Here is a 22,831-nt window from a genome sequence, read left to right as displayed (position 1 = left end):
CAAGCGGTATCCACTCCTACTGGGAAAAGGGCCTTTCAGAAAGAAAGGTATATGCTCTTTCAGAAAGGAGAGTCTTAATACTTAAGAGCAGTGAAGGACAATGTTGATCTAACAGTATGCCCAAAACCCAGACAAAATATTTGCCTTCAGCAAGGAAAATTATAGTCTGAATTCTCTGTGATAGTCTGGTGGATGGCCAGCCATCAAAAACCACACTCCTGCCTGGAAAGCTAAAGGAGGAGGGAAATTAAGCCATCTGGAGTCGATGCCGAGAGTAGGTTACATGTACACGTTAAGCAGTTTTTTGGAAAGGATAGCACCTTATTGAAAACAATGAGAGAAACTTTCCAAAGCATAACAAAAGGCTAGATACTCCTGTCAAGAGTCTCCATAATATGTAATCCTGTGTTTCTCTTCTGAGGGTTGGGGAGAAACTGTTGTTGCTTCAAGATTTTCTGGCACACAACATAATTGTTGTTCAAAAATCAGTTAAAGCTGGCAATGATCTACCCCAAACCTAAAGTGGTAATTTTGAAAAATCTTTCCCACGGCTATCTTCTAAGAAAATTGGAGAGAATTCTTATTTTAGTTAAACTGTAAAGTGATTTTGACACAATACATTATGTACAATGACACAAATCCAGAAAAATATATTTTGAATGTCCTTTATTATAACTTTAATTAGTTTGAGAGTGTGATGTAATGGAAAGTTCATCTGCTTTATGTGGAAAGTCGTGATGATTCCCATAGAAGAGATTATTCTGAGTTATGCTAGTATGTTACTGTACCTGAAGAAGCAGAGACCTAGAATTTCCCCTCTTCTTTCTAAGTGTATAGGTTCCTATACCACACTCATTGCTCGAGTATCTGAGCACATTCCAGTAGTGCATTAAGCAACTGTGACATGCAACGTCTGTCACATGTTTGTTCTCATATCCTCTCCCCAGGGGGAGAAGTGTGTTCAGGGAGTGTCTTGTTTTTGTAGGGTTTTATTAAATATACTTGTTGCTGTGTATTACATTTAATCCTGCCTTCTTTAGGAAATGTACCGTGCACTTGGAGCAGAAGATGGTGATTGGTCTTAGTTCCAGAGTCTTGTACTGGTCATCAAGAAAACTGTGTCCCTGCACAGACAAGCTTTAGGCTTTATTGTGGAGAGTTCTATGGTGCCAGAGGATTGATGTTGTTGACCACAGTCTTCTAGGTGTCCTGAGCTGAGGCCACTGAATCCCTTGAAAATAAGGACTGAGACCTTGAACTTGGTTAAAAAAATTCTATGGGAAGCCAGCGTAGGGAGTGGAGGGCCTGTCTGATGTTCCTGAGGTTACCTGTGTTGCTGAGGAGACACATTGCAGGGTTCTGTATTAGTTGGAGTTTCCTAAATGCTGCAGTCTTCATGCCCAGGTGTATTGCATTACTGTAGTCCAGTGCAGAAGTGATAAAGGTTTGAATAACTGAGCCCATTTCTTTGCCCACCAGGGTGGGACAGAGTCTCTTAGCCAACTGGAGATGATAGAAAGCATTACTCATGGATGCTGCTATGTGGAAGCTTAGTGTTAGTGAGGAATCAGCATACTCAGACCTGGACTATGGACCAAGTTGACCAATTGTGGTTATGTACTTTCAACCAAAGGAAACTGCACTGTGACTGCAAACCCTTAACTGCTTTCCTTTACCTGCCAGCATCATGGATGTCTTGCTCAGGTTCAGCCTCATCGGTGAGCTGATCTTGTCCAAGCCTGGGACTGCTTTGGTGGTAGTAGTGTGGTCTCATGTTGTGAAGGAGAGGTAAAGATGTGTGTCACCTGCATATTGCTGGCATTTGAGTACATGTCATCTGACCAGTTCACCTACTGGCTGCATGTAGGTGTTGAATGGGACTGGAGAGAGAACTGATCTTTGTGGGACTCCACATTTGAGGGTGTCTAGTGGTGAAGGTGAAGTTTCCAATCACTGTTGTTGGTGTGTCCCTCCCAAGAAAGACTGAAACCATTTTAACGCATTTCCTTGGACTCCTGCCGCCTTTCTCAGGCATACTGTGAGTGACAGTGACTACTTGATCTCTTACGGGTAAAATGGTGACAATAGGTTTGTTGAACTCTAGGAATTGTGTAAAAACTGTGGTGAAGAGTGCTTTACAGATGCACTAGACAGGTTTTAATTAGCATAATAATTCCTAACATGGTAAAGTTGAGAAGAATCTACAAAATGGGATTTCCAGTAACTATTGTCATAATTTATAGGGCAATTCTATTGCTTCCCACATTCTGTGAAACTGTAAGTAATCTTAACTTGCACAGGAGTCGTCCTACACTTAGGCAGTAGTTCATACTAGTTGTGTACAAGTGATGATAAACCACATCTTCCTCTCAGATTTGAGCAAAGAATATATTAGAAGTTTTTTATTCCTCGGAGAATGTAGGTAGTCTGCTACAGTTATGATCAAACTTCTAAATTTTATAATTTCTTGATGCATTTTATAGTGGAAGCTCTACCATGTTAAATAGGATTTTTCTCTTCATTTTGTTAATTTCTCAGTAGAAAAGTCCTGTAAGTTCCCAGAATTTCAAAATGTAGGGCAATAGTTCATAGTCTTCTGAATTGAAGGAGGCTTTATTCCTGGAAATATTTAAAACTAACCTGGATAAACAATTGGAAAAATGTAATGTAGAGGAAAAAAAATATATAACATGACTTCTGTCTTAACTGTCATCATTTTATTTCACTCATCAACTAAAGAAATTAACAGCCAAATTCTTATTACTGCTGCAGAATTAAGGAATTAAAAATTAGAACATATGCAGACTTATTGAAATATTGCCATCCACTTGTTCTTGTCTCTGGTGTGCATTGTACTGTGTGCTATTTTGATGTACAAAAGGTTATGTTCTTTTTCAAGTGGCTGCAGCATGTATTCCACTCAGGTTTGGTCTTGTGGGTATTCATGCAACTTTTTTGCTTTTACTTGCTCTTTGCTTTTCAGTTATTTAATTCAGTACGGGAGTACTTTTGTTTATAATCCTATCAAGATCTTGTACTTTATCTAGTTTTAATCTTCTGCTCTCTCCTCCTCAGAATCTTCACTATGGATTCAAAGCCTTCACTGTTAAACCCTACCGGATCTATACTAGTATCCTCCACAATAAAACAAGGGCAGATGGACTTGCAACAACTTCACCATCGAGCTGCTGTAATACCACCTATGGTATGTTCTTAATGTCATTTGAAGGGGAATCTGCGGTATCCATAATTCGTTTTATGTAACATTTTGTTATGAAAAATAGTGAGAACTTGTTTCTTTGTCTTATCAAAGTACATTTGTGATTGAGTTTAAATTACAATATTAATGCAGAACAGTTAGCTTTAAAAACACCCAGAAAAGTTCTGATGCTGCCTTTGAAGTGTATAGAAGTAGATTACATCCTTTGACATGGAGCAAGTACACATGAGTTATTGTCGGCAAAAGAGAACTATTTTGGTAAATGTTCAATATGTAATATACAGATGTTGTGTACTTATTTTCTTTCCTTTTAGGTCTCTTGTAGCCCATGTAATGTATCTGTTGGAACACCCATTAGTGGTTATGCTCTCTATCAGCGGCACATTAAAGCTATGCATGAGTCAGCTTTGCTGGAGGAACAGCGCCAGAGGCAGGAGCATCTAGATATGGAGTACAGAAGTTCTGCAAGCCCATGTGGCACCTCCAAGAGCCCTAATGTTGAGTGGGAAGGTAGGTGACGCTTCTTTTGAAAACTCAAGAAATAAGCAACTCTAGATATTGAAACATGGGTCATCTTCTGGATTATAAACGGCAAGAATCAATTACTGGAATCTACTAGATCCTTTGCTAATGTTTTGTGTCTGTGTATGTTGATCACCAATTTCATGGAATAGGTTTCGTACCATAACTAGCAGGCAAATTACAAACTGCACTATAGTGCCTTACATGTAGTTGTGTGAAGAGAAAAATGCATCCTACTGTAAGCCCTTCTTTCATTAGGAAAGAGTGTACCAAGTACCTGGTACTGTGGCAAGGCAATAAACTAGTCTAGAATTAATGTGGTGGAGGTAGTGATGCTATAGGTGCTGTTGTCTGGACCCCGAATGTTTTGAGAGTCAATGATAAAATCTCTTCCAATGTTGTACATCCTTGGGTGGACCAACTTGAATCCTTAAATCAAACTTCTCAGGTTAACCTACTGAGAACAAAAGAGAGGCAAGGTGAGTGAGGTAACATCTCTTATTGTACCCCAATTTCTGCTGAAGAAAGACAGACGCTTTTCAACTCCACTGAGTTCTTGAACAAAGAGGTCTTCAGAATGTTAATAAACAGAGAACTGTTTTTTAGGACAGTGGTTCTCAACCAGGGGTACGTGTACCCCTGGGATACCTAGAGGTCATGTTGAGGGTACATCAACTCATCTAGATATTTGCCTAGTTTTACAACAGCTAAATGAAAAGCATTAGCAAAGTCAGTGCTAATCAAAATTTCATACACACATTGACTTGTTTATGCTGCTCTATATACCATACACTGAAGTGTAAGTACAATATTTATAATCCAATTGATTTATTTTATAATTATATGGTAAAAATGAGAATGTAAGCAATTTTTTTTCAGTAAGTGTTCTGTGATGCTTTTTTGTATTCTTATGTCTGATTTTGTAAGCAAGTAGTTTTTAAATGAGTTGAAACTTGGGGGTATGCAAAACAAATCCGACTCCTGCAAGTGTATAGTACTCTGAAAAGGTTGAGAGCCATTGATTTAGAATACCTTGGAATGTACATCCTCCTTCTACTTTTTAAGAACAAATGTTGTGTAATGTCTGACTCCTACAGTGACGTAACCAGCACTAGTAACATGAAACATCTTAAACATTTTGATTTTTGGAAAACAGTTTTGTTTTCAGCATACACTGCAGTTTTAAATTACATTTTATTGGAAACCTCCATATTAATTTTTGCCAAAGCAAAAAGAATCATTGGTATGTTTGAGAATGGCAGGTGTTTTGAACAGTGGTGTACCTGTTCTCTTCCAATCACAATAGTGAGGAGAGAGCTCGTAGAGAACTGTTTTTGGAGGAGGTTCCTTTAGAATAGGTGGAGGAACTTGTGGTTGCCATTACAAATTCTACCTAGCCAAAATACCATTTCTTTGAATAATAGTTGGCATTGTCCGTAGTTTATTATCAAGTGTTGGAAAGTTTGAGGATGAAGTTCTCTGCCAGCAAAACTCAAGATTTCTGTGGGTGCCAGCAAAAAATGGGAAGAATTTGATAAAATGTTTCTTGAGTCCTAAAGAATTTAGTATTTAAATTCTGAACATTAGAATAGTTTGAGATGTCTACAACTCTTTAAGAGTTTCTGTTCCTTGAAGTCTATTCTGTAACTGGGATTTCTCCACTGTATTCAGTGCATTGGAGACAAACCATAGATTCTATTTTAAACTTTATAGTATAGGTTTTAGGATATTTACACAGGATGCATAAGTGAAAGGCCATGTAATAGCACAGACTTATTGAGAATCTACAGTGCACTTATCTGTGACGTACAATGGTAGAGACTTTAATTATTTTTTTTGTAGCATGATTAGTACTGTTTAACTGATGAGGTTAAAGGTGTACTTTCTCAGCTACAGTAGGCTAGTTCTGATTCATAATCAGGTATTCCTGAATGATACTTTCACATTCCCCTTCTTATATTTGCGAAACAAAATTGAAGTTCTAAAATCCAGACAAATCTTGATCTTAATTCCCTTATTTTTAGAGCAAAATTTTCTTCCCTTTTCCTAATCATTGTTTTCATTATGAAACCCCAAAGACATTCACCATATAGATGTATTACTCTTAAATTGACTAGGAGCAGCCCTTAACTGGTGGACAGGAGTATGGAGATCAATAGTAATTAGTCTTCTTCAGTCTAAAACAATATTTACCCTAAAATCTTGCTGGCAGGATTTAAAAGTAAATATTGTTTAAACCAAAAACAGCACTTCTCTACTGAACCTTCTCACATGGCTTGAGTTACTCTAGTGCTGTTTGTTTTTAATATAATTATACTTGAAAGTTTTTTGTCTACATCTATGAACATTTTGCATTATAAAATACAGAGTAAATAACTTTGATACAAATTGAAGCAGGGAAGAGATTGAGTTTTTTTAACTTCTCCCATTGAAAAAATGTGCATAACATTGGGAAAAAATTTTTGCCAGCTTTTTTTTCTTCAGTAATAAACTTATGTAATAATTTTAAATTATGATTTTGCCACAGTCAGTTGTTCAGTGATATTCAGCTCTGTTTATATACCTTCAACTTTTAAACGTGTCTGAATCTGGAAGACCCAAAAAGACTAACAAGGCTAAATACACTCAGTTTCTAGGGATAGCACTCGAATAAAATTAAATGCCAAAAAGCTGGTACAAGAATCAGTGCACTTTTGGTTTAATATGCAAAACTGTTAGAAGTCTCAGTAATTTCTGATCCAAAGACACTTATTTATCTTGAACCCTTAAAGACATTTTGTGTGGGAGGGAAACTGATGTGGAAGCTCCCTTTATTCCAGGAAGGGAAAAAGTCTCATTGTTAGCTGTGAAGTCTTTCATTTGCATCAGTGCTCTGATTAAGTGGTATTGTGTATGAACTCTTTACTTATGTGGTCTAAAAAGAGCTTTTGGAATGAAAGCATTTAAACATCTGACAAGAATGCACTTGGCTTTAGAAGTCTTGTCACTTGGCTGTTGTGATCCAATTCTTTTCACACGAAATATTTTAATACAGGGTAGTTCTCTCATTATGATAACCTTAAATTTTATAGGAAAATCAGTTGCTTATATGCCTTATGTTGAGGTCAAACGAGCAATAGAACAGGAAGCACAGGTGCAAAACACAGCAGGAAGGTCGGCATCGCCATACAGGTTATCTCCAAGAGAAATCAGTAAAGCCTCGCCACAGCCTGATATGAATGCAGCTCGCTATAGTGTCCCACCAGGTAAATATTATCTGTTTTGGCAGTCTGCCTTCATAGGTTAGACTTCCATGATTTAATGTAGTATTAATGTTTCTTTAAAGGTTTATCTATAGTAATGAAAGATGACTGACTGTTTTGTAAATAGACCTTCCTTTGTGAGTCTCCAGTCATGGGGAACATGTACCCTCATGTTTTCATTTTGCATCAGCAGGTTCTCTTTTTTTAATGTGTATTTTCTTCACCAAATGTGAAATCTTACGGTATTGGGGTTTTGAAATTTATCAGAGCTCCAGCACAGAGCCAAAATGGCGCACAAAGATTTTAATTTAACTTGCAAAAAAGAATTCTCCAATATGACATGAATGGGGGAAGGAAAAAGTAAAGTAGAACCTGTTGTTATTATATACATTAGTACCTGGTTAGAAGTGATTTTTAATAAGCTCTAGCTATTATATCAACTACGGAAAAATAACCCACAATCCAGAAATGTATAGATTTTGTTGTCATAGTTTTTTCCCCAGAGTGCCATGTTAGACCATAACAGAGGACAAATTAAGAAAAGACTAAATTAAATTAAACCCAGTCTAATCAAGCATTAAGAACAAAAATAGTTGTGGGGAAAAAAACCCCTGCAGGATGAAAACTTGGTCCACCTTGCTTGAAAATTTAAATTTTAAAGTTTAAAATGCAGATATTGTCACTTATTTTTATACTTTGATGCCAAGTTTAATTTCCACTAAATTTAACTATATATGCCATGAAGAACTGCAGAGGAAAAATCCCTCTGAAAACATTGTAGGACATACCATTAAATAGTTCTTCTTGTATGCAGTAAGATGAAGAATTACACTTGTTTCTATTTTTCAGGTTGTTTATGTAGTGAATGATAGAGCTAGAAATAGGTTGTATTGTTTAACAAAACTTTTTCTTTAAAAGTTCTCCAGCCTGCTCCTCATCAAGTAATAGCAAATATACCTGAAGGAGTCCGGCTCCCAACAACCCGGCCGACCAGACCACCACCTCCACTCATTCCATCCTCCAAAACTACTATGCCATCAGAAAAACCATCATTCATTATGGGAGGCTCAATCTCACAAGTAAGAGAACATTACTCAGCAGCAACTTCTAAGTTAATATATTCTTCTGCTGTTACTTACTAGCTCCCAACTTCATATCACCAGCATGATGTTTATTCTTTTCTCAACTAAAAGCCACATGGACAGCCTACTAGAAACCCAAGAACTGCAGTTACCTTTCATAAAATGGAGCAGATTGTAGCCTTCATATTAAATAGAGTTGGCTAGGACCTATAGTCTCCCAGGGTTGCATCTAAGAACTAAAGATGAGAGCCGTGGTAGTCTGCACAGTAGAACTTTGCAGACCGGCCACCCTTGCTCTAACTTCTTAAGATAAGCATCTTTCCACAGAGAAAATGAATGCACTAAATCATTTATAGGTAAACCAGTGCTAAAAATTGTTTACTATCTGAGCAGTACAGAACTAAAAATGAGTGACTTCTATCAGCAGAATGGCATTAAATGCCATTTGCTTTTATACTGTCTATAGAGTAACAGTTGGCAATGAAGCTAATGGTGTCCAATCAGTGTTATATTTACTCCAGTATTGAAACTGAACCCGTCCCAAACCTCTATCAAACAGGAGCCACATGGGCAACCTATTGGAGTGGAAAGCACTTTTTATAGCTGCTCACTAGCTGAGTTGCCTTGTTTATTCCTGTTCAATATTTGTTTTTAATACAGCAGGAGACATTGTGTTAGGGTGTCTAGAGTTCCTGTTATAATTGTGTAGCAATACAAGATATTTTGGTCAGTTCATCATTTGTTTCCATTTAAATAATGAAAAATTAAAGCACAGTCTGTAATATTAATATGCCAGTAGTAATTTAATATTTTTCATTACCGAAAAATAAAATTTATCAAAGTGACTTATTCTTCTAGGGAACACCTGGCACTTACTTAACATCCCATAGTCAAGCTTCTTATAGTCAAGAACCCGCGAAGCCATCCGTGGGATCCATATCTCTTGGCCTGCCAAGGCAACAGGAGTCTGCCAAACCTGGTAGGAAAACCAAAGCCAACATAAACATTATACGCAAGTTTTGCGCATTAATAGCTGCAAAATTAATTTGGTCTTTTTTTCTAACTAGCTTCCATACCCTACATCAAGCAAGAAGAGTTCTCTCCCAGAAGCCAGAATTCCCAGCCTGAGGGCCTCTTGGTCAGAGCACAGCATGAAGGTGTGGTTCGAGGTAAAGAAATAGTCATGTGTTGAGTAATGAATTTTAATTTGTCAAGGATGATGAAAATGAGTCAGTTAATTTTTATAATCCTCACTACTTGACTTGCCATAAAATCTCTCTCATGATTTACTGAATATTCTTTGGCCTTTTTAAAGCCAGAGTATCCAAGTGCTATTCCAGCTTTCCTATATACTGTTCTCTATAAGTGCATATGTCTTACAAAATGCATATATATTGAGTAGTATTAAAAACTTTAAATTTTGAATCTTTTTGCCTTGCAAATGTTCTCCGAAATATCTGGTGTATCAGCATGCATGTGAAATTAACAAATAACAAGTAAAAGGGGACTGTTAGTTTGAAATGTAGTCAATTAATAGTAAAAAATAAAAACCATAGGTTAAAATATGTTTCAGGAATAAACCTGCCACTAGTTCTCCCGTCTTGTTTAAAATAGCTACATAAAGCAGTGAAACTGACTATATATAAAAACGCTGACAAAGACGCTGTAAGGAAACTATAATTTTATTTCTCATCTATTATATATAGACCAATAGGAAAATTTTTTTAAAAAATTCAAATAGTTTGACTTTAAGTTGTCACCTTGGAGAGAACTTTCAATTATTTTAAGCAAGTAATTTGTTTTTAGCTGCCAGATGAATTGATGGGGACCTTATTTATTGGTTTTTCACTTAATTTTGAATCAGGTACCACAACAACCATACAAGAAGGAAGTATAACACGAGGAACTCCAGCCAACAAAGTTCCTGTTGAAACCATTCCTTCTCTGCGAGGCTCCATTACTCAGGTTTATTTCCCCTTTACCTTCTATTGTGTGGTACTAGCACAGAAGTACTTATTTTAAAAAATAATTCTTAACATCTTTGTATAGGCAAATATAAACACTTGAAGAATGAAATTCCAACAGCACTGAAGTCAATAGTGCCAGGATATCACCTCTGACAAAGAATTATCATGCATGTCTAACTTTTAGCTAAATAACACAGGTTTTTTAGTAGTTCTAAATGAAGACTTGTTAGCTGTATCTTACTTCACATCTGAGTAAAATCCTTGCAGTGCAAGAATTAAGAAATAAATCTTGGTAATCCAGCTTTGCACAGATGCTATTATAAAAGCTCAGGAACAACATAGCTGATTTTTAAATCCTTTGTCTTTCTAATGCGAAGATACACGTAACATTCTATTCTTAGTTTTATGGTGGCTTGTGCATAGGAAGGGAGTAGAAGCAGTTAATGAGCAAACAGAACACCCTCTGAGTTGGTAACTTCCTTTCTTGATTTTTATATTCACAGAAAGTCTGACGCTGCATTAGCATGCAGTGTTGTTTGAAGATAAAGTACAGCCTAATGATCTTGGATAATAGTATAGCTAAGTAGATGGTCCATTTTCCCCCAAACAGTTGTTGTAATGTGTCCAAAAAAACCTCCAGGTCACAAAAGAATGCTGTAATATAGCGTTCCCCATTGCCATTTTATGAATTTTTTTTAAGTGGCAATGAAAAATATACTAATCTGCACTAATACTAATACTTGAGATACCAGGAACTGTAACTGTAATTCTTGATTAAAGGAATCAGGATTATAGGCCTGAAGCTACACTTTTTGTTCTCTAGTGCCAGCTTTTCAGTATCTTGCATATGTATGTTCAGAATTATACTTAATTGATTTTATTTGATTGCAGGGTACCCCAGCTTTGTCCCAGCCTGGCATTGCTGCTGATGCATTGCTGAAAGGAACCATCACCCGACTGGCTACCGAAGACAGCAGCCCTGAGAAGTGCCGAGAGGAAGCTGCAGCCAAAGGCCATGTTATTTATGAAGGCAAGAGTGGACATATCTTATCATATGATAGTAAGTATTTATATATCTGAGTAGTATAAGTGGTCCATAGTTAAGATTGCAACTGAGTTTCCTCTTCTAAAAACCACTCAGCTAAAACGAATGCTAAGATTGCAAAGTCAAGCACTTGAAAGTTAGGAAATGTCAGTGAAGGTTGCCTATGCAACCTTAATTCTGCCCCATTGTGCATGTGTATTATGATAGTGGTACATTATGAGATCATGTTTTTTCCCCCCAGGATGGACAGAGCTGCCTCATTGACTGAGCAGTTCAAAATTTGTTTTGTCCTCATCATTCAATATATAACCCTCCCATGCATTATTTATTGCACACTATCCAAACCCTTAAATTAAGATTACCCTAAACTTTGAATTTCCAGGCTTCTTATTTTTTTAAATGATTACAATATTCTTGAAAGGATTTTTATCTTTAAAATGCAGATACCTTTTCAAACCTACATGTTAACATTGTATGTGTGTCGGGGGGCAGGGTGGGAGATGTTGGAAGGGTGACCTTGGTGTGATGGGTCTTACATAGTGTATAACTGAAGTAGTTAAAAACTGATACTAGTATTTAATTTCTACATTAGTTTTAAAGTATTAGTTGACAAATGTGAAAATGTCAAAATAATACTTTCTTTAAAGAATAGAGAGTATTACAGACTGGAGAGTTAGAGGAAATAAGTTATCCTTTTAACATTAAAATTCAAATTTCAGGTCAAAATATTATAGACAAAAATACTTATTTGCTAAAGTAATGCTACAAGATTTAAGTTGTAAAAGGTAAGTGTTAAAAAGGCATTTAAATACATTTGAGTACAGTATTGAAAAGGTAAACATTGTTAGAATAAGTTTTTGGTATCCTGTATCAAGAGGTTCTACTGTGTAATGGATTGCTTGGTTTTGTTATGTTTTCACCTTTTCCTTATTACACGTCTGTATAATTCAGCAGCTATTAAGAACGTCCGAGAAGGAACCAGGAGTCCAAGGGCTGCTCATGAAATCAGTTTAAAGAGAAGTTATGATACGATGGAAGGAAATATAAAACAAGGAATGTCAATGAGGGAGTCTCCAGTGTCTGCACCATTAGAGGGTAAGTGACTATTTTAAATATACCATGTGCCTTAATAACAATTACATTGGGGTAGATCTAAATCAAAAGAGGATGTGTACAGTAAACTGGAAGAGAGAGGAAACTTCGAAAGGAGAAATCAAATCACTGTAACTTGATACTAACAGAGACATAAAAGCATTTTAGAGCTGCTGTTATTGGAGAAGATATAGCTAGTATCTACTAATAGCATAGTAGTGAAATAGATAGGAGCAACAATACTACTAATATTTCTTGTATTACTTTCTGTTTTGCCTGACACTTTATTAATAAAGACTTGTGCAACTGCCAATACTTATAACAGAGCATCACTGGATATTTTTGGTTTGTTGCGAAATAACTGATTTCCTAAACCATGACCCAACCATGATAGTAATGGTGAAGTGTCTTTCCTATGTGCCTTTTGGAGTGCAAGGGGCAAGGAAACATTCCTCTAAGCACTGTAGAGCCAAGTGGAAGAGACTCCCTACCAGTCACATGAACTCTTTGTTCCCTCTTCATTTAACCTGTAGGGAACATCTGAGTACCTCTTGGTGAGATGGAGAAATGCAGTTTAAAGAGGATTACAGATTATAGCTCGAAAGATTTAATTGCTAGCTTTTAACTTTCTGATGTGTACTCCTGACTTCTTTGGAGTGGGAGAACCTAAGACAGGTACCGAATGCCAGTCTTACACCACTCTGATCCACTTCTTCTCTGTAGCTATGCAGAATTGTGCTTTAGGGATGTTGTTTTTAAAGTTAAAATTCTCTTTAGCTCTTCAGTTCAGCTTCTTTTAGATGGTCCCCATGTTAAGTCTTTAAAGATAGAATGGAGGTTTTAACCAATCATTGTTCTGTTTCACATTTTTCCGAAATGTTATGTATCATCAGGTGAGGAGACTGAAATAGAGTGAGTGCAGAAAAAGCAACTACGGTAGTTTGGGAAGTGTTACACTTCTTTTTTCCTCCAAGACTGGTGTCTTGTATATGTTGAAATACTACAGTAATGGGGTGGGACATATGCTTCGTGTAAATTTGTTAGGGCAGAGACTGTCTCTTATATTTATACAGTGCCTAGCAGAATGGGGCTGAGGCCTCTAGGCACAAGTGCAGTGCAGATAGTAAATTATGTGAGTAGGTAGCATGTACTTTATCATTCTCGTATTTAATTCTCTAACTCTGCCAAATAACTTTTTTTAGGGTTAATATGCCGTACACTGCCAAGGGGCAGCCCTCATGCAGAACTGAAGGAGAGGACTGTGCTGTCTGGCTCTATAATGCAAGGTAAAGTTTTTAGTAGTATAGAGGCTTACATTAACATACTGATCCTAGAAGTCTGTCTTTCTGAATCCTACCCAGTTGCTGACAGTGGTGGCCATGCTAAAGTTAAAACCTTTTAGTAGAGAGATGTGTGTTTTCCGCACATAAGCTTCCTGTTAGTAGACTACTGATACATTTTGTACATTAAGTTTTTGTGCAAGAATTGGTAAATGGGGAGCTATTTTACATGAGGAAATTTGTAAAATTGAAAAAAGTATATTTAGCATTGTGCATCTTCAGGAAGCATTTGAGGTGTATTGCTGCCTTTGCTTTTAGCATATCAGAGCATGCTTGACCCATCCAGTGTCCTAAAAAATTGTTCAGTATTGTTCCCTTACGGCTGTTAGTGGTAAAATTAGTTCATTTTTTAAAAAAAGTACTTCCTATGTGTCATTCTATATTAGTCTTCTCTGTTCTTTATATTAGACCCATTTGTGATGGCAGGTTAGAGTTCCAGTTTGTGATTGGCATTTGCAGTTTCTTAAACTTGCAAAAAAATCTTTCAGTGGCTGTTAACATCCTAAAGACTTGCTTAATTTATTTTCCTTCCATGCAAGGTACACCAAGAGCAACAACTGAGAGCTTTGAAGAAGGCCTGAAGTATCCTAAACAGATTAAGAGAGAGTCTCCTCCCATACGGACATTTGAAGGAGCCATAACCAAGGGAAAGCCGTATGATGGAGTCACTACCATTAAAGAAATGGGCCGTTCTATCCACGAAATCCCAAGACAGGACCTTTTAAGCCAAGAAAGTCGCAAGACTCCTGAAATAGTACAAAGTGCAAGGCCAATTATGGAAGGCTCCATTTCTCAGGTAACTGTGCAAACCAGTACTGGACTCTTACAGCTGCCTTGGTACTCAATGGTAATTCCATTCAGGGTACTTGTTGCATTTAAGAAATACATGTCTCCTTATGCAAAAACAGAGGGTTGTGTGTTTTTAATTAAGTTTGAAAACATTTTCTCCATGTGTTGGTAAAAATCTTGGGATTATGTATCATTTTGACAAGAGTGCTGGGCAGTTTATGTAAGATATAGCAAGTACTATAGCTCTGTTTGAGATCCAGTTGCATCACATGCCATAAAATTCATGCAAGTATGTAACACAAAAGATTAAAAACAAATTATACGCTGATCTTATAGCATCAGTGGAAAGTTGGCAGGATGACCTTGGCTGCTGATGGTCTTTTGCTCCTTTCTAGGGTACACCCATAAAATATGAAAGCAACTCCGGCCAGTCTGCCATCAAACACAATGTAAAATCTTTAATCACTGGACCAAGTAAACTGCCCCGTGGAATGTCTCAGCTGGAAATGGTACCGGAAAACGTGAAGGCAGTAGAACGAGCAAAATATGAAGATGTGAAGACTGTGGAGGCTGTACGTTCTCGTCATACATCGGTGGTCAGCTCTGGCACCTCTGTCCTCAGGTCAACTCTTCATGAAACTCCCAAATCACAGTTGAGCCCTGGGATTTATGATGACACCAATGCAAGGAGGACACCTGTGAACTATCAAAGCCCTATGTCCAGGAGCTCACCTATGATGAACAGAGTTACTGAAGGTATGTTATCCTTTCTTGCACAATGTAAGCTGGCCATTGAAAATCATAACAGTTCTTAAAGTTTCTTATTTCTGTAGATTGAGCACCATTTGGGTAAAGCATACAGGGACATTTGCTTTTTTAAAAATAGGTTATTGAATTTATCTATAGAACATTTCACTCTGTTCTTAGGTACTGTCACAGTTCTGTTCGATTTGGGTTGCAAGCCAAGAAGAGGAATGTTTTAAAAAAACCCAACATTAATTTAAATTAAATAATGAAAACTTTCTGTTCACACTGGGTTTTCTAACCCTCCCACAGTGTTAATCTTGGGCCTCAATACCTTAGAATGTGCCTCATTCTTACTGTTCTTAGCAATGTTGATATAGGTGTACGTTCACTACACTAAAGGTTCAGTCTTTCCCTCCGTGACCCTTCTTTTTTTTTTAATGCTGTTAATCTCAAGGAACTGAAAATGTTTCATTTAACTTAACACTACCTCTGTAAGGTAAGCGTTATAGCTATTTTACAGAGGTAAGATAAAACATAAAGATAGTGATTTGTCCAAGACCACACAATAAATTTGTGATAAGGCAGGGAGTTAAAGCCACAGGAGTTCTGACTCCTAGGGTGGAATCCTAGCCCCACTGAAATCAATGGTAAAACGATTATCTTTATTTTTCATGAGTGTAGTTGGACAAGGTTACATAAGTAGATTATGTAATAACATAGGTACGTCATGTACACTGCCTAATAATTTAGTTTTTCATATTACTTCACATACTCATTCTTACCAATGAGTTTTTTGGCAGTTCCACAGAAGTACATTTTTAGGAATGCCTTTAGGATTACATGTTTTATAATACCTCTTTCAAATCATTAAGGTTTTTTTTAAAAAAATCTTCAGGACTACTGCTTTGTAGAAACAGGTTGAGCCATATTGTTAGATGTTTGGTGACATTTTTATGCATATGTCACCAAATCAGTCTGAGGTATATCCCATTTTGTTCCTAAAATACAAGCGGGGAGGAATGGGTTTTGTCCAGTGGAAATATTTTCAAGCATCTAGTAGAATATTTCAATATTTTAAAGAAAATTATTAATTGGAGGTGGGGGGGGGGCAGAGATACACTATAGCCCCACTACTTAATGCCTTGGCACTTGGTAAGATAAGACCTATGTAAATCCAGTACAGTTTTGTATTACTCTGTTCTGTCTGAAAATCCCAACTTAGTTTTGGAATTGAGTTTTCCAATTTTTTACCATGGCTACGTTTTAAAATATTTATTCTTTTGGGCAAATTGTTAGTCTCATTCTGTTTGGGACATATCACTTCTCTTCAATTAAAGTAAATGTTATGTTTCCTCAGAAGAAGTTTAGCTGTCTTTTCTTTTTGACATAGTTGAGCAATTTCACTGGCTTTTGTTGAAGTTTTCCTTTTCAGGTTCCCAGAGCTATACCCACGAGAGCCTCAGATTATCAAAAAATACCACCACCACCACTCACACATCCAAAACAAAAAAAAGGGCAGTTGTATCAAGTCATTACACCAGCCAACCTGTGTGTTTTTGTCAAGACAGTTCATTTTTTCTATGTAAATTGAATTTTGGTGACTCTTAGGATGAGAGCCTGAGGCCTTTCGTTTATCTACAGGCATCAAACAGATCAGGACTGTGCAGGGTGGACTGTTCAGCGTTCCACCTCTGTTCAAATTTCTACCACTAAACTTTCGCCCAAGGCAAACATACTTTTATAGAGGTAGGAGGTAATTCAGTCTCAACTCGTACTTTATACTGGGTCACTTCAAAGGTGTTTCTTCAGGGAATGTGGATTTTTTGAATATAAACTGCTACTCGCTTAAGGCACTAAAATATCTGGATGATGGAGCTGGTATGTTAATCTGAAAGGCTACCTAATAGCATCATTTTGAACTAATTTAGTCACTAAATTCTGTTTCCACAAATTGTTCTAGGTGTGTAAGGTGTGTTTTCTGACTGGTGTACTATTGTGCGGGAGTCTGAAGTATGTCAGTCATCTCTGAACCCTTTTTGAGCTAATTCACATTTGTGGCTTCACCAACTGTCAGGAGTGTGTTTCTTACAAGTATTTTTTTCTAGCTGGAATATCTTCTGGGAAGCCTGCTAATCATGAAAGGAAAACCACACTTACCCCAACGCAGAGAGAGAGCGTACCAGCGAAATCTCCAGTCCCAGGGGTTGATCCTGTAGTAACTCACAGTCCGTTTGACTCCCATCATAGAGGCTCTACTCCAGAAGTCTACAGGAGCCATCTCCCTCCTCATTTAGATTCAGCCATGCAATTTCACAGGGCTCTGGATCCTGGTAAATGCATTGTTTTTCCTTTTCAGTCCTGTGGTCTTCAGTAATGTACAGAAAAGATTGTGTATTAAAAGCAAAGGTCAATGGAGCCACAATTAAAAAGTTCTTTACTATGTGCTATACCTTCTTCCCAACACTCTGCTAAGAGGCCTTTTCTCTTTTTTTAATCAAAATATTCTTAAAGTATTCCTAGGTTAATACTACATTTTCTCTCCATTAGAACAAAATATTTTCCCCTTTCCATTTCAAAGACCTTATAGAAGAAGCTGTCAAATTATCTCCTTTGTGTTTATCAAAAATTGGATATGTTCAGAGGATATTTTTAAGTAAAGTATTTGTTAAAAGAATGACAGGCATCCAAGGAAAACATACCATGGGAGATTAAACAAAAGCATGCTGAGGACCACCTTCCTTTAGGGTTTTGTGAGTGAAACACTCTCTTATTTAGAGATTACCAGATTGTACACTGTTTTGCCCTTAGAATCCGCTCTGATGGTATTGAAAACAAGAAATTGATTTGTAACTCAAAGATCAATCCATTTCCACTGATCATCTTTTATCCTGTATTTTTCCTTCTATTATCCTGTATTTCTCATTATCCTATGTGGATATTTCAGTGCTTCACCTCTAAAGAACATTAGTATTTACATTCACAGTTTCCTCTCATGGCTTTTTCCATAAAGCAGGTTTCTTCAGTCTGGATTGCTTAACCTTTCCTAGCTAAGTATGAGAATGTATGTTCTCCATGGAACATCGGCATTGAAAAGACTAGTTTTGATTCTGTCAGAGCTGGCCCTGGAGGATTGGCAACACTTTCTTAAAATATTTCTTAAGCTTTAATAACTACAAATTCCAAACTCTTCCCCCTACTGCATACTAAACTTTCCTTTATTTTTTTTCTCATTCTCAGCTGCTGCTGCATACCTGTTCCAAAGGCAGCTTTCACCTACCCCGGGTTACCCAAGTCAGTATCAACTTTATGCGATGGAGAACACACGGCAGACAATCCTAAATGACTATATTACCTCCCAGCAGATGCAGGTTAATTTACGTCCTGATGTAACCAGAGGACTATCTCCTAGAGAGCAAACTTTAGCTCTCCCATATGCAGGAGCCAGAGGTATGTCTGCCTCCTCCAGGCTTTCGTTGGAATATGTTTTGAAGGGTGGCGTTTGATATATAAATGGGTGCGTTTTAAAACTGGTCTCTGTATATGCAAAGCAAAACTCTGTATAACACTACTAGAGAGCCTAGATGCCTATCTTCCCCCCCCCTTTTTTTTTTAGTAATTATAAATTGTTGAGATTAGCGATTATATCCTAACTCCATTATAACTTTTGAACAGGAATTATTGACCTGAACAATATGGCTCCCACTATCTTAGTCCCTCATCCGGGAGGAACAAGTACCCCTCCAATGGAGAGAATCACTTATATCCCTGGCACCCAGCTCACGTTCCCTACGAGGCCTTACAACCCTGCATCTATGTCACCAGGTAAGAGCTTCATTGTTCTGTATTATCCCTAATCCATTGACATTCTAGAATAGTGACCCTCTCTATCCACTAGTCACTGGATAAGTGTCTTGCTGCTGTTCCAATAGCTAACCCCCGTGCCATTCACTTTGGGTGATGGGAGAGATGATTGTTAACTTTGTTGCTTCAGTAGCAGCCAGAGGTACCCAAGACAGGATCAGGGCCCCATTGTGATAGGTTTTATATATATCTGCTGGAAGCCCTGAAGAGAAAATAATTAGAAAAACAAAAAGTTTAGTGTTTTTATTAAATATAGTGGGCCAAATTCTGTCATCTGATACATGAACCCATTAATTTCTGTTTGAGGGTGGAATTTGGATAGGAATTTTGGATAGGAATCTGGAATAGGATAAAATCGTGTTATCTGCCAGCTGGATAGCTCTTATCACCGTATATTAAAGCAATGCAGTGACTTGGGAATGTTTCCCAGCCCCTCCTCTCACAGTGGATTTTAAGGTTCAACCATCACAGTCCAGTATATAATTCTCAATGGAATCAAAGTGGTTTTGGGCATTCATAAATATTCTTGTCTGGCTTCAACTTACATCAAGTGTGTGTCAAGTAGTACACACTGCTGAGCTTTTCACTGTTTGCCTTACACTTTTCATTGCTGTATGAAGCACTTCCATCTCCTGTGCATCTTATAGGACACCCTTCGCATCTGGCTTCTGCAGCTGCCAATGCTGAGAGGGAGCGGGAGAAGGAGCGGGAGAGGGAACGTGAAAGGGAGCGGGAGAGAGAAAGAGAGAGGGAAAGAATCGCTGCAGTTCCCGCTGAGCACTACCTTCGGCCTGGTGAGTGTACATTGCCACATTTGGACCAGTCTTATATACAAAATGTAATTAATCAATTTCCACAACCACCATTAGCACTTTTGTTTTGACTTCTAAAACATAAACAGTGCTGTGTAACCTATTGTTAGCATGATCTAAATGGGCGATTCCTAAGATATGGAGGTTTTGCTGTAATTGACAGTGGTAGGTAGTATGTTCTTTGTTCAGTTGTAATGATGCAGAATCTGGAGGATGGAATCAGTCCTGTCCCAGTTGGCATTTCACTCTGTGTGATGCAGATTGGAGGATGCTGTTCTTCAGAAAACTTTAAATATTATCTGTGCCTGACAGCAGCATAGACATACGAAAAAGGGTGTGGAGGAGGCAATAGCATTATGATACTTGTTTGTGCATTGTTATATACACGCTTATTACATGTTATAATAGGCTGTATATTTTTTCCCCTCTCACTAACTTTCTTCACACACTTAAGGTACAGAGCAACCTGGTAGACCTGGCAGTCATGGATACGTTCGCTCACCTTCTCCTTCTGTTAGAACCCAAGAGAACATGCTGCAACAAAGGCCCAGTATTTTCCAAGGAACCAACGGGACAAGTGTAATTACCCCTCTGGATCCTGCTGCTCAGCTACGCATCATGTACGTTTCTTAAACTCCTGTTACAAAGAAATACGTTCTGGGATTAAGCTCATTACTAAATGTATTTACTTTGCATGAAAAATAGTAGAGACTAAAAGTTACCACCATCTGCTAGGTCTTTGGCCTATGGGAAATGACTTAAGGCAGGGGCGGGCAAACTCTTTGGCCTGAGGGCTGCATCGGGTTTCATAAATTTGTATGAAGGGTCGCTTAGGGGAGGGGGTCATGGCCAGGCCTCCACCTCCTATCTGTCGTCATACCCCTTCTCGCCCCGCCCCCCGGACTCCTGCCCCATCCAACCCACTCTGTTCCCTGATGGCCCCTCTGGGACCCCTGCCCCATCCACAGTTCCCTGCCCTGTTCTCTGACCGCTCCCAGACCCCCATCAGCCCATCCAACCCCCATACACACATACACTCTTCCTGACTGCCCCCTGGAGACCGCTGCCCCTTCTTCCTGTCCTCTGACTGGCCTGGGAATCTGGGCTCTGCAGCTGCACTGCCCCAGGAGTTCTCAGCCCCGCCGCCCAGAGCATTGTGCTGGCGGTGGAGTGAACAAGCTGAGGCTGCAGGAGAGGGAAAACAGAAGAGGAGGGGCCGAGGGCAAGCCTCCTGGTCCAGGAGCTCGAGGGCGGGGCAGGATGGTCTCAGGGGCCAGATGTGGCCCGTGGGCCGTAGTTTGCCCACCTCTGACTTAAGGGATGGGTGTTAACATCACAAAAATTGTACTTTGTGGGAAGCCTGGAAGAACCAGCTGAAATCATTGAATTGCTGTTGTATGATCTAATGCAAGTGATTTTTGATATTTGCTAACAGGCAGCTCACGCCTGGAGCCCCCTCCATAACTCCAGGATTGCCTGCTTCCCGTTACAACACTGCTGCTGATGCCCTCGCTGCATTGGTGGATGCTGCAGCCTCTGCTCCTCAGATGGAAGTTGTCAAAGCAAAAGAACACAAGCATGAAGGAACCAGAATAGAAGAGAACATGGGGCGCAGGTCAACAGTGGTTAGTGAACAGCAGCAACAGATGGAGCAGAAAACACCAGAAACAGAAAAGAGGTCTGTTCAGTGCCCATACACATCGGCAGCTTTTTCCAGTGGCAAGTCCCAGGGTCCATCTTCATCAGTAGTTTATTCAGAGGCTGGTAAAGACAAAGGTCCTCCTCCTAAATCCCGGTACGAGGAAGAGTTAAGGACTCGTGGGAAGACCACCATTACTGCTGCTAACTTCATAGATGTGATCATCACTCGGCAGATTGCTTCGGACAAGGATGCACGGGATCGAGGCTCACAAAGTTCAGATTCTTCTAGCAGTTGTACGTGTCTTCACTCTTAATTACTATTCCCTCATGTGCTCTTTTCATTTCACTTGCTACATTGGCCATTAAGGAGATGGCACATCTGAATGGATTTGTTTTATCCTGTTGCTACAAATGCAGTGCAGGCCCTGTACTGTCTTCCCTTTTTATATATAATTGATAGCTGCTTGACAGGAAATAAAACAGTACTCATTTATACAATACTGTAGCTATGCATAGCACTTTTCAGGCAAACACAGTTTTTCCTAAGAATCTTATGATGATCAGTGCAAAACTCACAATCACCTGTATAGTGAACGATCAGACTATATATACACCTATGGAAGTCTTAGATGTAGAAGGGAATGGCTATCTTGAAACACAGAAAAACAAAACTAAACACACTAAAGATCACAAGATACTTCCTAAAAATAATAGCTTTCCATTTGTAGTAGTAAATGCATTATGAAAATGAGGAGAAAATGCTTATGTAAATGCTCTAATAGATTTGTCCCAGTCATGAAAATAAAATAGATTCTCTGCATTAAAATTTTTGGCAAGATTTATTGGCTCTTAATATTAACTCTTTAATATTAAGGTTTCACACTTATACAAATTTGCATTTTATTTAAAAACATCTCTGCTGTTTGAACTCATAGTATCTTCCCACCGATATGAAGCACCTGGAGATGCCATTGAGGTCATTAGCCCTGCAAATTCACCTGTACCGCCCCAAGAAAAACTACAGTCCTATCAACTAGAGGCACCCAAACCAAGCCAGGCAGAAAGTAAGTCTGTTTCTTTTAGATAAAAAAAATTATGTTCAAGTATCTTAAATATATATTCCCTTTTGAACAGTTGCTATGAACTCATACACTTGTGTATATAAAGTACATTAGCAGCCTTTAAGTTGCAACTAAAAGCATTGTTGAATCTTTAGAAGCTTTTTCTAGACCATATACTTAATTATGATCTGTGAAAAGTGAGGAAAATTGATTAAATTTATTGAAAATGCACTAGTGATACTCGGCACTCATCAGTTATACCTCACTACACCTAGGAGGTTGGGTGCATTATTCGCATTTTGCATATGGAGAAAATGAGGTAAATAGGTTGATTTGATCGGACCCTACAACTAGTCTGAGACGGAGCCAGAATTAGAATTTGAGAATTCCTGGTTTCTAGACCCATGCTT

At 38.3% G+C, this 22,831-nt stretch overlaps 1 protein-coding gene across 14 annotated transcripts in view; it reads left to right on the top strand.

Moving 5' to 3' along the window:
- NCOR1 (nuclear receptor corepressor 1) overlaps nt 1–22,831 on the top strand; it is a 103,605-nt gene that overhangs the window by 68,719 nt on the left and 12,055 nt on the right. For 7 of the 14 annotated variants that reach the window (XM_030536675.1, XM_030536679.1, XM_030536678.1 and 4 more), the window contains 19 exons: nt 3,076–3,205; nt 3,535–3,730; nt 6,814–6,987; nt 7,903–8,063; nt 8,925–9,045; nt 9,134–9,235; nt 9,931–10,031; nt 10,925–11,093; nt 12,030–12,173; nt 13,373–13,456; nt 14,050–14,306; nt 14,695–15,055; nt 17,152–17,376; nt 18,284–18,493; nt 18,719–18,868; nt 19,555–19,701; nt 20,174–20,339; nt 21,155–21,654; nt 22,296–22,424. In XM_030536675.1, coding sequence (XP_030392535.1) covers nt 3,076–3,205; nt 3,535–3,730; nt 6,814–6,987; nt 7,903–8,063; nt 8,925–9,045; nt 9,134–9,235; nt 9,931–10,031; nt 10,925–11,093; nt 12,030–12,173; nt 13,373–13,456; nt 14,050–14,306; nt 14,695–15,055; nt 17,152–17,376; nt 18,284–18,493; nt 18,719–18,868; nt 19,555–19,701; nt 20,174–20,339; nt 21,155–21,654; nt 22,296–22,424 — 3,527 coding nt within the window. Of the gene's footprint in view, nt 1–3,075; nt 3,206–3,534; nt 3,739–6,813; nt 6,988–7,902; nt 8,064–8,924; nt 9,046–9,133; nt 9,236–9,930; nt 10,032–10,924; nt 11,094–12,029; nt 12,174–13,372; nt 13,457–14,049; nt 14,307–14,694; nt 15,056–17,151; nt 17,377–18,283; nt 18,494–18,718; nt 18,869–19,554; nt 19,702–20,173; nt 20,340–21,154; nt 21,655–22,295; nt 22,425–22,831 lie in introns of those variants that run through there. The other 7 variants (XM_030536684.1, XM_030536682.1, XM_030536681.1 and 4 more) reach the window with 5 other exon arrangements.

This window comes from Gopherus evgoodei, chromosome 17 (genome assembly GCF_007399415.2).
Source record: "Gopherus evgoodei ecotype Sinaloan lineage chromosome 17, rGopEvg1_v1.p, whole genome shotgun sequence".
Lineage (NCBI taxonomy): Eukaryota > Metazoa > Chordata > Testudines > Testudinidae > Gopherus > Gopherus evgoodei.
The sequence above is the reverse complement of the archived record's forward strand: the minus strand, read 5'-3'. Positions and strand labels throughout refer to the sequence as shown.